Raw genomic sequence first — 16,731 nt, forward strand, 5'->3', positions numbered from 1 at the left:
CAATAATCTCGTAAGTCGGACTTGAGAAACTTTCTTTAATTATGAGAAAACGCTTGCTGGTGATACGAAATTGTGGCGTAGTTCTGGAAGTATGTCTCGGCTAAAGTTGACGATTGATTGATCAGTAGATTGTAATGCAACTATTACTGATCCTGCATATATTAAGCCACTGCTTTGAATTACACCATATATATATATATATATATATATATATATATATATATATATATATATATATATATATATATATATATATATATATATATATATATATATATATATATATATATATATATATATATATATATATATATATATATATATATATATATATATATATATATATATATATATATATATATATATATATATATATATATTTATATTACTATTACTAACACTGCAGCACCAAGCCGCCTGAGGCCGACACAGCTACGCACGCTCCTCCTCTATCCCAATCTATTCAAAGCTTTTCTTTTTACGCACACACACACACACCCCCCAGGAAGTTCCCAATTTCCTTAAATCTTTCCTTATTTTAATCTACCCATTCAGGGACGACCTGTTTTTTGTTTGGCCCTAGGCGGTGGTTTTCACCCGGAACTTGAAGGAAAGCTCTAGTTTGTTAACTGGGCGGGCTGTTTCAATAAATAATATTCAAATAGTTTTTCTTTACCAGTTATATTCCTACAGACTCTAGAACCACGCCTGTTCAGCCAATGTTCAAGAATGATCCGAGTAATAATCGCATAACTATGGACCAATCAGCCTCACTTATGTCCCTTACAAAGTTTAAAAGATATTAGGGATGAAGTAGTCATCAACATCTCTGGAAGTAAATTGTTTACTTTCAGATATGTAAAATGATTTTGGATTCAGAAGCTCAATCAATCAATGTTTTATTAATACTAATAAGAAAGCAAATCGCAACAAATATGCTTTAGCGATATGAAATTTGATACATTTATATAGAAGAAAGGTTTCCAGTAAACATCATTTCCCCCAGCAAGGCAAATATAGTCGAGTTGATGACTTTCTTCATTTTCAAGCTGAAATTGTACCTGATCAACTCTCAAATTACCTCTTTGATATTGGCTTTTCTTGAAAATAGAACTAATAGGGGGTATTTCTTGATAACAGTGGTGACAAAGATGTATTTGGCCCCAACAAGTTCTTATAAGATTTTCCCTAGGCACAAAAACTGTCACTTATTTTATTTACACGTATTAAGTTGTTTCTCTTGAAGTAACATCCAGTGATCTACTTATGTGTGCATACAATTCCAAGCTTCTTGGTTCTGTTGCTATAACTAAACAATCTTTGATTCTTCAAAATGCCTTAGATTACTTTGCTAAATTGACAAAGGCTTTGAGTCTTCACTTAGCCCTTGCCCACTCTTACCTTCCCAACCCAAACCTTACCTCTCCAGCTCCTCTTCCTTCCCTACCCAACCTACCAGTCGTAACAAAATTCAACAAATTCCATCCAAAAAATAACCTTTAAAATTCTTTTTAATCAGAGGTAGGTGTTCCACCGCCCTAATGCTCAATGGTAGCTCATTCCGTACAGAGATACCCAGGTGTTTCATTGAAAATGAAGACCTGGTACCACGACACAAATCAACAACTATATTATCACCTTGCCTACCTAGATATACCTGGCTTCACAGCCACGACGGAATAACGTTCACGGGACTGAAGTGGATCGAAGAGCACACTCTCTTTTTGACGGCCAACGTATAGTGGATCCTTGAAAATTGTTGAAATGCAGTTTTACTTTTCGGGTCCAGTAATACCTACTCTCATTACTTATGATGGATACATTGAGACTTTGTTAATTCAGAATGTGCAAAAGAAGAAAGATGTCTTGCTTAAAATTCAATTCACCCTTACAAAAGCAAGTAGACATAGCAAAACAATCGTTTTCGTCGCTTAGATGTGCAATATCTTACAGTACAGCAAATGCAATTTGTGTCAGTTAAAACCCTTCATGAATGGGTTCTCTCATTTTTGGTCATTGTAATCATGTGTTTCATTGCGTATCAATGCTCGGGGGATTTTCTTGACTAAATTCAATCATTTTGAATTCAAACTAACCATTAAAATTTACGCGTAAAACTCGCACAAGAACTAAACTTCTCTCCCGATCATTTTCACAACATTTAGATTTTTCACGGCTAATGGGCAACGCGACATCCTTTCCCTCTTTTGAACTTGTAATGACCATGTTTTGTAAGTTATTTTATCTTGAATTTGGTTTGATTTTGCCTTTTTTCTTTCCTCTAACTCTTTCTTTGTCTCTTTCTTCCTCTCTCAGTCCTTCTTTCCCTCCGTCCCCCCTCTCTCTCCTTTTGTTTCTTTCTTTTTCTCTTAATCTTTTTCTCCCTCCCTGTCCCCCTATCTCGTTCTCTTTTCTTTTTTCTTTCTCTGTTGTGAAGTATAAGTGTTTGTGTACCATCATTTTGTAGAAACGCATAGAATATTTCTGTTTTCAGTTGTTGCTTTCTTCACTTCAATTTATTTTTTTCGTTTCAGTTGTTGAACTCCAGCGTTTTGGATACGTTCACGCCTGTGCTCATTGCATCTCTCTTAGCTGCCCCAGTATTAGCTATACTTTCGGTAACATTGTGTATCAAGCTAAGAAGGAAAAAGTATTGTAAGTAATCTCTGAAAAAAATATGCTTTCGTACCTTTTTTTCTTTTTTTTTTAGTTATTTTATGGTCATTGGTTTGTTCTAGTATGTAATGCACTTCACTTTGCATTTTTTTTTCGAATATATTCTTCGTCAATCTAGTAAGGAACAAACGATCCCACTATCCACAGTGGCCAAAACTTAAAAACCGGTTCTCAATGAAACTATTCAATAAACGAAACACTAATTGGAAAATTGTAAATTTCATTCACATTAAGCTGAACAGTAATTTGTAAATAAAAAGATTTGGTTTCAGAAAAAAAAGACAAGAGCTTGAATTCCTCTAAACGATGTGAGATTGGAATAAAAGTACACCATTAAAATCAAGATTATTGAACCCCCTTAATGGGAGGTGTGTCGTTTCCCACCTTGAACAACAAAGAAAATCACGTTTTTGCATGAATAGTACTGATATGTCTCCTTTTTTCTTTTCTTTTTTTTCAAGGATGGTCTTATCAAATATTTTTTCATCTCGACTTTAAATTTTAACTCTTGTTTGATTTTAATCCCTTTTGTACTTTTAGTTTGTAAAAACTAATATCCAATTCCCACATCAACAAGATGCTAAAGCTCTATCAAACGAATAAGCATCTGACTGAAATGCAATATTTCCAGTTAAAACATTTGTGATCACTAATTGGTATAAGAAAGTTTCAGAGCCAATCTGTACTTGTCACCTTGTTGTGGTTTTGAGCTTTCATCGTCAATGCGCCTGATTAACTCGTTACATCGCGCATTCTCAAGGATCTTCCCTAAAATTAAAGATCCTCTGAAAAATAAAATGAACAACAGTAAATTATGTTACGTTGAAGTTATAGGCTAATAGCCTTAGATCGTATACCTAGCAAAATCTTTGAGAAAATTTTAGATAGCCGGTTAAACGATCAGCTGGAGGGTTTTGATAGAAGAACTGGGGGGTTTATAGAAAAGGCTATAGTACTATGGAAAGAGAGTTTTTTTTCTAAGTTGGCTAATTGAAAAGTAAGGATCAGAAAAAAAATAAAATATTTTACATTTTTGGACTTGAAAAAGCGATAGACAATGTTAATAGAGTTCTGCTTAAAAAACGAAGATGTGGGGCCACCTCCTTGTTTCATTCGTTTGGCTGTGAATATGTATTTTGAAACTAGTGCGACTAAGACTGAGTTAAGGAAGGAGTATAGCAAGGAAGCGTCTTGTCACCTGGACTTTTTGGTCCTTTTGTTACTGACATGGTTGGATTTTTATGGCACTTGGTATTAACCAAGTGACATATAGCAATCGCAAATTCTGTCGGTCCTGGTTTTGCTACTTTAGGCACTTCCAGGTAAGCTAGGACGATGAAATTTGGCAGGCGTATCAGGGACCGGACCAGATTAAATTAGAAATAGTCGTTTTCCCGATTTGACCATCTGGGGAGAGTGGGGGGCCCGTTAATTCGGAAAAAATAGAAAAATGGAAGTATTTTTAACTTACGAACGGTTGATCAGATCTCAATGAAATTTCTTGTTTGGAAGGATATCGTGTCTCAGAGCTGTTATTTTAAATCCCGACCGGATCTGGTGACATTGGGGGGGGGGGGGGGGGGGGAGTTGGGAGGGGGAAACCTAAAACTTGGAAAAGACTTAGAGTGGAGGGATCGAGATGAAACTTGGTGGAAAAAATAAGCACAAGTCCTAGATACATGATTGACATAACCGGAACGGATCCGCTCTCTTTGGGGTAGTTGGGGGGGGGGGGGATAATTCTGAAAAATTAGAAAAAATGAGGTATTTTTAACTTACGAACGGGTAATCAGATCTCAATGAAATTTGATATTTAGAAGGATTACGTGTCTCAGAGCTCTTATTTTAAATCCCGATCGGATCTGGTGACATCGGAGGGGGGAGAGTTGAGAGGGGGAACCTAAAACTTGGAAAACACTTAGAGTGGAGGGATCGGGATGAAACTTGGTGAGAAAAATAAGCACAAGTCCTAGATACATGATTGACATAACCGGAACGGATCCGCTCTCTTTGGGGTAGTCGGGGGGGGGGGTTAATTCTGAAAAATTAGAAAAAATTAGGTATTTTTAACGTACGAACGGTGATCGGATCTCAATGAAATTTGAAATTTAGAAGGATGTCGTGTCTCAGAGCTCTTAATTTAAATTCCAAACAAATCTGGTGACATTGGGGGAGAGTTGGGAGGGGGAAACCTAAAACTTGGAAAACACTTAGAGTGGAGGGATCGGGATGAAACTTGGTGGGAAAAATAAGCACAAGTTCTAGATACATGATTGACATAACTGGAACGGATTTGATCTCTCTGGGGCAGTTGGGGGGGGGGGGTTAATTCTGAAAAATTAGAAAAAATGAGGTATTTTTAACTTACGAACGGGTTATCGGATCTCAATGAAATTTGATATTTGAAGGATATCGTGTCTCAAAGCTCTTTTTTTAAGTCCCGACCGGATCTGGTGACATTGGGGGGAGTTTGGGGTGAGGGAACCTAAAATCATGGAAAACGCTTAGATTGGAGGGATCGGGATGAAACTTGGTGGGAAAAATAAGCAGAAGTCTTAGATACTTGATTTACATAATTGGAACGGAACCGCTTTATTGGGGGGGGGAGTTTATTCTGAAGTATTAGAAAAAATGACGTATTTTTAACTTACGAAGGAGTGATCGGATCTTCATGAAACTTTATATTTAGAAGGACCTCGTGACTCAGATCTCTTATTATGAATCTCAACCGGATCCAGCGTAATTGGGGGGGGGGGGAGTTGAGGGGAACCGGAAATCTTAGAAAATACTTAAAGCGGTGACATCAGGATGAAACTGGATGGGAAGAATAAAAACCTGTCTGAGACACGTGGCTGACATAATTGGACCAGATATGCTCTCTTTGGCGGAGTTGGGGGGGGGGGGGAGGGTAATTTTGAAAGCTGAGGTATTTGTAACTTACGTAAGGGTGACCAGATCTTAATGATATTTGATATTTAGAAGGGTCTTGCGCTTTAAAGCTCTAATTTTAAATTCAGACCAGATCCTGTGACATTGGGGGGACTTGGAGGGGAAAACAGGAATTCTTGGAAAACGTGAAAATTGGGGTATTTTTATTTTACGAATAGGTGATCGGATCTTAATGAAATTTGATATTTAGAAGGAATTCATGTCTCAGAGCTCTTATTTCAAATCCCGACCAGATCTTTTGACATTGGGGGGAGCTGGAGGGGGAATCTTGGAAAACATTTCGAGTGGAGGAATCGGGATGAAGCTTGGTGGATAGAATAAGCAAATGTCCTTGATACGTGATTGACGGAAGCTTACTTGATTCGCTCTCTTTGGGGGAGTTGGGGGGAGGGGCTCCGTGATTTGGCGAGTTTGGTGCTGCTGGACGTGCTAGGACGATGAAAATTGGTAGGCGTGTCAGGGAGCTGCACAAATTGACTTGATAAAGTCGTTTTCCCAGATTCGACCATTTGGGGGGCTAAAGGGAGAGGAAAAATTAGAAAAAATTAGGTATTTATAACATACGAGTGGGTGATCGGATCTTAATGAATTTTGATATTTAGGAGGACATCGTGACTCAGAGTTTTATTTTAAATCCTGACCGGCATTAAGCCTCATATTTTCCTTTTAAATCAATCTATTGATTCATAGAATTTTGCTAGAGCTCATACCATATGATCTCTTAGCTCTTAGCTCTTCTTGCCTCGTCACAAGTGCCATATGAGCTCTTAGCGCTTGTTAGAAAAAAAAAGGGCTCCAGCAGTGAGATTCGGTAATAAGACTTTTCAGTTTTGTTGTTTGCAGATGATACTGCTCTAGTGGCGAAATTGGCACGCTGTTTACAGAAGCTACTAGATTTACTAGGAGATTATTTAAACGTGAAGTGCCTTCAGGTAAATGTTTAGAAATCAAATGTAAACACCAAAAACAAGAAGAACAATAGGGAATTTCTCAAGACAGTGGGAAACAAATTAGAATGAATATTTCGGCCCTATGTCCAAGGGCCGTCCTCAGCAAATACAAAATATATAAGAAAAAAACAAATTACAAGAGGATAAAATCAATAAAACCAAAATGAACAGTTTTTCAAAACAGTCCCAGCATCCTTACCTTAGCGAAGTTCAACCAGGACTCAGTCAGGACATAGGGCCATATGTCCCCCATAGGACATAGGGCTGAATATTCAGTCTAATTTGTGAGTCCTGGTTGAACTTCGCTGAGGTAAGGATGCTGGGACTGTTTTGAAAAACTGTTCATTTTAGTTTTATTGATTTTATCCTCTTGTAAGTTGTTTTTTATTATATATTTTGTATTTGCTGAGGACGGCCCTTGGACATAGGGCCGAAATATTCATTCTTATTTGTTTCCCACTGTCTTGAGAAATTCCCTATATTTCTTCTTGTTTTTTTGTTTGTGATGGAAAGGCAGAGTGGTCTTTGTCGTTATTTAAATCAAATGTAGTTATATTTAACAAGAGAAATAATGAATGTGATTGTAGATTTTGCTTTGAAGGGTATATTATACAAGCTGTGAATAAAATAAAGCATCTTGGATATATTTTCCAAAGTAATGGAAGATGGAATTCAGATATATTTATTTCCATTAAGGGCAGATAACATTCTTCATTATAGAATCAAAAGCACTTTCAGAGATTGTTTGGGCTACATAGAACGACTTATTCGCAGTTGTTTAAATGGGGATCTATGTGTATGGCCACTAAAGAATCACATACTGGTATCAATAATTAAGTTTTGATTGAGATTCGTCAAGTTGCCGAGTGACATCTTGGTTAAGGCAGCTTATGAAGTTTTGCTCTCGCAGGGGGGAAAAGATCATGGCCACTAAAAATAAAAGACATTTTAGGCAAAACAGAGTTTTCTTTTGTGTAGAATGAAAGTAGAGGACCATTGGATATAAATACAATTTGGGAGAATGAGATTAAGATAGTGTTAGAAAATCGAGTATTCCAAAAATAGAGTGAAGAGATAAAGAAATCAGAAACATTAAAGGTTTATAAAGCTATTAAGGTAGATTATGGACACGAGTTCTACCTTAAGCTGAATTTATCAGCTGGAGATATTTGACTTGTGGATGCAGCTTAGGGCTAACTGCATTCCAATTGGTGCAAGATTTAAAAGATACTCAAAAGAAACATGTTGTAATGAAGACAGGGATACTAACCCACTTTGCAAAGTTAGAGAGGATGATTTGGTGCATTGCTTGATCCGGTGCCAGGGGCTCTCTACGATAAGGAAAGAGATATTTGGAAAAAGTGAGTTAATACCTGCGGGTGTCTTAAATAGTACGTCGCCTCAGTTTATTTGTAGAATAGCGAGATATCTGGAGATTATGTTTTCAAAAAAAATCCTAGTATTAAGTAAACGTAGTGTTTCATTTAAGTGTTTTTTTTTATGTTGACTGATTTATGTTGACTGATGTAAATTTATTATATTTGTGCTTTTTTTCTTGTGTACATGACCGCATTTCATAGTAATCAGGACTAGCATTAGGTAAATGTAGTATTTTAAACTAAGTGTTTTGTAATAATCGCTTATGTTTTATGTTTATGTTTAATCATGGCCGTGTTTTTGGCTTTAAAATACACTATCTATCTTTTCGTAATAGTTTCAAATAAATCTCTGTGACGTTTAAAAGGAAAATTCATTTGCGAACTCATAAAAGTATTTGTTCTGTTTGTTGCCACCTGAAAAGATGGAGGGAGGACACAAAGTCAGAGAGCAACCCATATTAAACGTAAATATTAACATTCTACCGCATTTTTTTACAATAACTAACTTAATTTTTAGTCCCGCTCCTCCTCCCCCCTGAAATATTTTTGCCCATAGTCCCAATGTGGAATACTAGTATTTATCCTTTCACATTATTTATTGTTTTCAAACTCCCATTCTTTTTTAGTTTTGGTTAATATTGACGTTTTGAATTAACAGTTTGAGTTAACTGTTTTGAATTAAAATCAAGTAGTTTTGGGCATCAAGCCATGGTTAATTGTGGAAAAAGCCAAGACAGATAGTCTGATTGAGTGAGAGGCAAATCTAGCATAAGCCCTTATTAGGATTGTATAAAGATGATGTCAATTCATTTGTTAATAGATAAGTCTATCTATCATCCTCCCATGCGTCATTCCTAGGGCAGAACCAGGCAGGGCAAAATTGAACAGTTAACTTACTTATCACTTTTTTTATGATTCATTTTTGCATTCTCATTTGTTCTCATCTTACATGTGTGATGTTTTTGTTTACATGCCTTTGTCACTTTATAACTCAGATAACACCTGTCTCCCAATCAAACTTTTTTTTCAGCTCCTGAGCCTCCAGCTGTATGGTGGAGAAATAAACGAAATCGTACTGGGTTTAAAAGGGTGCGACAGGATGACACTCTTCCGCTGGATAGCGAAGAAGAGACGACAGACAGTGAAGATGACGATGTGTTATATACAGCAATTGCAAATAGTAAGAAAAACGCGAAATGTTGAAGGGTGGATCGTACCTAGAATATAATTTAAAAGGATTTTATTACTATTTTTTGTTGTGCTACAGAAAAAGGACTGCAAATGAACAATTCTAAAGCAGAGGTAAATGATCAAAATTTAACTAGTGTTTATGTTTCACCATTACGAAGTCAGGTGTTGCCGTCTTGCTCTCAAGTGGTCAGTATGTAGAGTTAACTTTCACCAAGTAAAGTCAATTTCTTGTGGTTTGAGATGAAATTTCACAAATTCTTCTGAAATTTCACATTAAGAAAATTTCCATTGGAAATTTAATACGTATATTCCGAAGCAGATTTGGAATTCGTGTAGTTTCCTGTTAGTTCTAAACCATAGTATTCTGTGATCCTTTACAATAATCCTTTTAATATTGATGGAATCTATCAAGCTTAGAGTTTTCTTTTCAAAAAAAAGACGCTCTCATTCCAAAATCTATGAAACACTAACTAAATGTACAACTTTTAAAATGTCAGAGCTCAGTGTAAATACTGAAAATCTATTTCCATGAAAAATTTGTTGATATATAACATGCTCACTGGTAATACGGCTGGTGACATTATTTTCATTGTGTTTTGTGATTATAACGTATCAAAAGAAATCGAAAACTTTGTCCGAAAGAGCGCATATGGAGGGTTGCACACTGGGAGAACAGGGGGCAACTAATCCCCCTAAAATTTTTCGAAGCACCTATTAAGGAGTTTTCATTTAAAAGAAAATATTCCTTCTGATAGAAAACAAATCGTAACATATTATGTATTTATTCTTATTCATAGCTAAATTTACAAGTTTTAATTCTGGTATATTTATACTGAACACAGTGGCGCCAACTAAGAGAAGGAATCCCCACTAGATTTTTTTTTTGCTCCTTCCTGTCCCCTCTATATGAAAAACACATGTTTGTTCTATATTTTCAATGAAAAATGTTTTTTTGTATTTTCATTGGAAAAAAAGAGAGAAAAACTAAAGAGTCTCCCTCCCACCTAAATTTGGTAAGCATATTTTGCCCCCTCCTCCCTAGTCAACATTTTCATGAATTGATGCCACTGACCGTAGGTTTTGTTGTTTTTTATGAGTAATTGGCTTTGTAGTTTTGGAGGAAAACATTAAGAAATTTTGTAAGTCCTTGTTCCCAACCCCTTAAAATTCCTATTAACATCACAATGTTAATTTTTAAAGTATTTTTGGGCAACACAAGAGACATATTTTTTCATAATAATGACTTTACGAGACTTCTTTTATTCAGGAATCATTTTAGAAGTCATGCGTACATACTTCATACGTAATAGTTCTTGCTTCTTTTTCGTTCCAGGCTTCCTCAGAACGATTTGTTTATACATTTATCTAGTTTTTAATCCTCTGCAGAATTTTAATATGTGTGAAATTCAACGTTATATGTATATCTTAAATGTTAAGGTTTTTGTTAACACTCGTATTCCTTTTGATTTATTGTCTTATAAATTCAAAATTTTGTATTTATAACATGCCATTGTATTCCAGTTAGTGTTATTTGGTACCATAGAAATGGTATTATAGAAGAAATTATCTCTAACAACCCTCTTAAATTTTGCCTCTGCTATTATTATTCACTAGTTTTGCCTTGTGAAATTTCGTCTAGTGTCTGGTGGTACCTGTTTTAATTTTGATTATTACGGAATTTGTCATGTCAGCTTTTTTCTTCTTCTTTTGTAACATCAGAGTGAATTTTAGTTAATGTTGATTTAGTCACGCTGATTTTGTATATATTCTGTGTATCGTTTCTAGCTCGAGTTCTAATCTTCATGTTTATGGAATTTATGTGGAAAAATCGGCTTGTCATCATTAGACGTAGATTCATAGTTCTTATCTTATCTCTCTTTATAGATATTTAGTTCTTATGTTGTGTTATTCTCCATCTTAAATTACGTAATCGAAGGTCTTATAAGCTTCTTTTGTTTTCTCTCCCTCTCCCTCCCTCTCTCTCTCTCTCTCTCTCTCTCTCTCTCTCTCTCTCTCTCTTTCTCTCTCTCTTTCTCTCTGTCTATCTATCAATCTTCCTCTCCTTCCGCTTCTTGTTTTTTTTTTTTTTTTTGGTATGTTCGTTTTGAATTCATTGAATTGAAGGACTAGATTCTAGCCCTGCTAATGGTTAGAGAAAAAACAAATTAATCGTTTAGTATGCTTAAAATGTATCAAAATTGCATACAAAGTTTACAAATTTTCAGCATTATCTCTATTCCTAGCAGGTATATGGAAGGGATTGCAAACTCGACCAATTTAAAACAGTTAGAAAAAGAAGGAAGAAAGTAAGGAGCGAAGTTCTATTTTTTAGATTTTAATTTTGTTTAAAATGCGTTCAAGGCTTTTACGAGGGACTTCAAATTTTCCACATATATAAAAACCGGTCCAGGGATTACGATTGCTATATGTATTCCCCACTCTTGTGAACCTGTTAACTACTTAAAAATAATTTTCTTTTTTGTTTTTACTTACTTCTGTTGCTTTTTTTGGTTCCAAGGGTATTAAGATTCTGGTCAACTTTGGTTGTGGTCATTCCTTATTTAGGTTTTGTACATTCCTGTATTTTAATTTGTGTATGCTGTCCAATTGAAATAAAAGTTTATTTTTTCAATTGACCTTTTTTCTTTTCTTTTTTGCTATTCATAGATTGTGTAATTAGTTACACAAATTGAGTAACTAGTGTGATTAAGCGTAATTGAGCAAATTGTGTAATTAGGCAAATGTAGTGATAAAATGAGGACCAATTTTTCTGACTTGAGTTATTATGCTTTTATTGAAACTCAAAAGTTGACATGTAATGAAATAATGGAATTGAAAACACGAGAAAGTTAATATATTAACTTGTGTTTGAGACTGATAACAGGTGGGTTGATTGTATACAAACAGTTTCAGACTTGTTTCTAGAAATTATTGTTGGTGTATAGAAAACTGTAATCGGGTTTATGGAAATTTTAGTATAAAGTTACTTGTTGTTTTTTAACGTTTATGTATAACATTTTCATCAATTCATGCAATAAAATAAAGTAAACTAGTAAACTAATATAAACTAGTAAACTAAGTAAACTAATAAAGTAAAAAGTAAACTAATAAAACGAACTAGAGGGAAAATTCAGAAAGAAAAAAGAAAAACTTTCTTTCATGTTGCATCACAAGTAAAAAGTAATTTTTATGTTTTGATTTAAGGTAGCCTATTTATTCATTCTCAGTTTGGTTATGAAATGTTCATTGGTTAATTCTAATAACAAATGGCAAGTTTTTCATCTATCAATGTGAAATTGATTAACAAAGTAGCTCTTTTATTGGATTTTAGTTTCTTAGGGATTCCATTGATTTTCTTGAATTTGTGCATTAAGAGGCGTACTGAAGATAGAATTGTCGTTTCTGGACATAAAACCAATCCAGTTAGTACTTTTTGTGAATTTACAGTGCATTGATGATTAATGTGGCTTTATTTTAATATGAAGTCTGTATTACTACTTCTGATATTTTGGCATTAGAAGTGCTGAAATCTTTTTCACTTTTCCGTACCATTAATAAAGATATTCAACTGTTCCCAGTTGATCAATATCAGTGAAAGGGTTCTTAAGAGCAAAAAAAGGGTTCTTAAGAGTGTGTTGGTGATTTTTATTTCGAACCTCCCAAATTAGAAAAAAAAAATTCTCGGAGAGTAATATCAAAGTTTGGGACCACTACAACTACTATTACTACTACTACTACTACTCCTATTACTGCTACTACTATTACTGCTACTACTACTACTACTACTACTACTATATTAGCATATATAGCGCGACATTAGGAGTTACATTAAAACTTAAAAGGAACAGAAATTACTTCGTATATGAAAGGGGATGCTTCCTCATCAACGCCCCGCTCTTTACGCTAAAGTTTGACTCTTTCTCTTAATTCTACTTTTTAAAATAGTAAAAACCTTTTGCGTAAAGAGCGGGGCGTTGATGAGGAAGCATCCCCTTTCATATGCGAAGTAATTTCTGTTCGGTTTAACTTTTAATGTTGCTCCTTACTTTCTGTTAAAATCTGTTACTTTCTTTCTCATAGTTTTGGTCGAATAATTTTGAGAAAAAAAGGAGCAGGGGAGGAGGCCTAGTTGCCCTCCGATTTTTTGGTTACTTAAGAATGCAACTAGAACTTTTAATTTTTTTACGAATGTTTTTATTAGTAAAAAATATACGTAACTTACAAATTAGCTTACGTAACGAACTTCTGTATTCTCATGTTTTTAGTACGTATATGAAGGGGTTCACCCCCTCGTCAGTAACTCACTCTTTACAATAAAGCTTAAATTTTGTCCCAATTTTTTAAGAATGACCCCTGAATCACAAAAGCCGTAGAATAAATAGTTTAAATTACTAAAAATACTTTAGCGTAAAGAGCGAGGTATTAGGAGGAGGTGAGTCCATCATATGCGTAATAATTTCTGTTCGTTTTAAGTTTTAATGCTTATCCTTACTTTCAGTTGAAAAAACTTTGTCATATTTATTTTTTCATTGTTTTTCTTTTTTTAAATAATGCTAGAAAATCCTGCGCTCTCTTCATGGAAATTTTCTTCCCCCATGACAAATTCCTCCAAGGAAAGTTCTGCCAACACATTCCCCTCTTCTCAACTCCCCCCCCCAACCTAAAAATCCCCTTGAAAACGTCTGTACACTTCCAAATAACCATTACTATATGTAAGCTCTGGTCAAAGTTTGTAACTTGTGGCCCCTCCCACGGGGACTGTGGGAGAGTAGGTCGTCCCCAAAGACATAGTTATAAGGTTTTTTGACTACACTGAATAAAATGGCTCTCTCAGAATTTTGATCTGGTGACTTTGGGAAAATAATTAGCGTGGGAGGGGGCCTAGGTGCCCTCCAATTTTTTTGGTCACTTAAAAACGGCACTAGAACTTTTCATTTCCGTTAGAATGAGCCTTCTCGTGACATTCTAGGACCACTGAGTCGATACGATCACCCCTGGAAAAAAAAACAAATAAACACATATCCGTGGGTCGATACGTTCACCCCTGGGAAAAAAAACAACAAATAAAGACGCATCCGTTATCTGCCTTCTGACAAAAAATACAAAATTCCACATTTTTGTAGATAGGAGCTTGAAACTTCTCCACTGATGGTGTGATTTTCGTCAAGATTCTATGACTTTTAGGGGTTGTTTCCCCTGTTTTCTAAAATAAGGCAAATTTTCTCAGACTCGTAACTTTTGATGGGTAAGACTAAACTGTTTGATTTACAAATTACTTGAATAAAATATTTTTGTTGTCAATGTGCCATTAAATAGAGCACAATAATTACATATTCATAAGTAATTGTAACTTATCACAAAAAGTTACATTGAACCCTGGGGGTAAGTAAGGAAATTCTTTCAGATTCGGAAAACATCGAGTCAAATAAAAGTTTTAGGAGTTTTCTCAGCGTTTCCTAACTTATCCCTTATTTTTATAGAAAAATTACCTATTTTCTGTCGTGACTAGTGTTGCCAGCCCTAGGGATTTATCACTATTTCAAGTATTTCAGTATGTTCCAGACCAGCAATTATGCAAATATACCGCCTTTGAAACCTCCGACTTCCCACCATATGTCCATATCAGATATATATCGTAGGCCATTATCATCAAGATAATAAGTGAACCTAGTTCATCAAAAAATTGCAAAAATGTTTTACACTTCCTGTTTCACAACATTTGCTCAGGTTGTATTTTTGCCTTCATATTTTTTTCTCTGTAGTCTATCAGTTCTAAATTAGATTTTCGTCTGTTAAAATCTTTGAAGTGAAATGAATAATGAATATGAATACACACTCTACATCTGCAAAGAGAACAGATATAGGGTCTTTGAAAAATAAGGAGGTATATATAAATTAAATATAATTTTCTAAATGAAAAAAGAAATCGTTCAAAAACAAAATAGAACTTAATAATTTTATAATGAAATTGCTAGTATAGCTAGATAAATTAAATCAATTGTGGTTTAATGATTGAAATCGGTTAGGAGTAAGGGGGGAATGTTCACTCTTGGAATTGTCTAATGATTTTAATCTTTACTTCTAATATCTAGTCGAAACAACTCCATTAATTCTCAAAATTCTCTTATTTGTAACCGATACACCTAATAAGCGCAGATAACTTCCTATTCTTTAAGTTTTTTTTATATATGTGCTAACATACCAAATAGTTTGGGGTAAAGAACTGTAAGAATGGAGCTACAAGACTCAACAATGACCCAAACTCTAGAAACGAAATTTTGGCATATTATGTTGATTCAAAATTTGAAGATTTATTAAGCTTAGTTTTACCCATAAAAGATTCGTAAACTGTTAAAATTTGTCTAATTTTTGAAAGAGGGAGGAAACACCAACTAAAAGTGAAAGAATTTTAATTAAAATCAAACCATTAAATTCGGCATACCAGAGAACCCAATTTTGAGGTTTCAACCCCATTTCTGCCAAATTCAAGTGTTGAATTTTGTATTTTTCGCCAGAAGAAAAAACCACGGAAGCATGTTAATATGCTGTTTTTTCGCAGGGGTGATTGTATCGAGCCAACGATGCTAGAATATCGGGAGAGGGCTAAAAAGAACAAAAATTAAAAATTTTGGTGTCCCTTTTATTTGACTAAAGAGATCAGACGGCTACTAGCCCCCCTTCGATCAAAAGTTTGAGATAGACATTTTGTTTAGAATAGTTGAAAGTTCCCAGATCTAAACCCTTAGATTTAACATGACCAACGAAGTCCCTAACAATAGGTCTGGGAATGAGAGTATATTAAGGATAATTTCTAAGGATAGTAACGAAAAGATCGATGAAAACCAGTTATATAGCGACAAAGACAAATAACAGGTGATTAGAATGCATTGGACTTTTAAAACTTGGGCTATAAATTTGCACATTAGGGTGTGAGGATAAGGTTAGATGAAGTCACTTTACCCCCATACCCCCTAACATGCAAATATATAGCCTAAATTATATTATTATATAAATAAAGTAATGTATTTTCATCAAATTTTGGCATATTTCATTAGGATTAATATAATATTACTTCTTGGGTGTGTTCCGTATAAATAACGAGTACCTCTTTTTTTAAGAAGCAATAAGACCGATGCTTATTGAAATTTGTGAAGGGTGGGACACATTTTTTTCATGAAAATATTAACAGGCCATTTCCAAAATTGTCGTTGGCGTCCTAGAAATTATATTCGCTCAAAGAGAAAAAAAGAGAATAGTTTCTATATTTTTAGGGGAAAAACTGTGGTTTTGGATTTACAAGGAAAAAAAATCCAAAAGAAAATAAAAATATTTCGATTAGATCACCAGCAACCCATTCTCAGTGATGGGGGTATAAGCAAAGGGTACCAATTTGGGAAAATACAGGAAGGAAGTAAGGATTTTGTTCTATTCTCTGCATATAGATAAAAGAAGGCATTTTTCAAAATTTCAAGCGTAATTTTCACTTGAGAAAAAAATCAATCTAAGGGATTTTTCCACGTCTAGGGGGATAATTTTACCCTCTTCCTGTAGGTACACTTGGATAGAAACATGGGAAAGAAACAAAA

At 34.6% G+C, this 16,731-nt stretch overlaps 1 protein-coding gene across 1 annotated transcript in view; it reads left to right on the top strand.

Annotated features, from left to right (window-relative positions):
- The window catches only part of LOC136037899 (peptidyl-glycine alpha-amidating monooxygenase-like), an 89,321-nt gene extending 77,544 nt beyond the window's left edge, over positions 1-11,777 (top strand). The window contains exons 14-15 of the mRNA XM_065720753.1: positions 2,535-2,655; positions 8,985-11,777. Coding sequence (XP_065576825.1) covers positions 2,535-2,655; positions 8,985-9,157 — 294 coding nt within the window. The 3' untranslated portion in view covers positions 9,158-11,777. The remainder of the gene's footprint in view (positions 1-2,534; positions 2,656-8,984) is intronic.
- The last annotated feature ends 4,954 nt before the right edge of the window (positions 11,778-16,731 follow it).

This window comes from Artemia franciscana, chromosome 17 (genome assembly GCF_032884065.1).
Source record: "Artemia franciscana chromosome 17, ASM3288406v1, whole genome shotgun sequence".
Classification (NCBI taxonomy): domain Eukaryota; kingdom Metazoa; phylum Arthropoda; class Branchiopoda; order Anostraca; family Artemiidae; genus Artemia; species Artemia franciscana.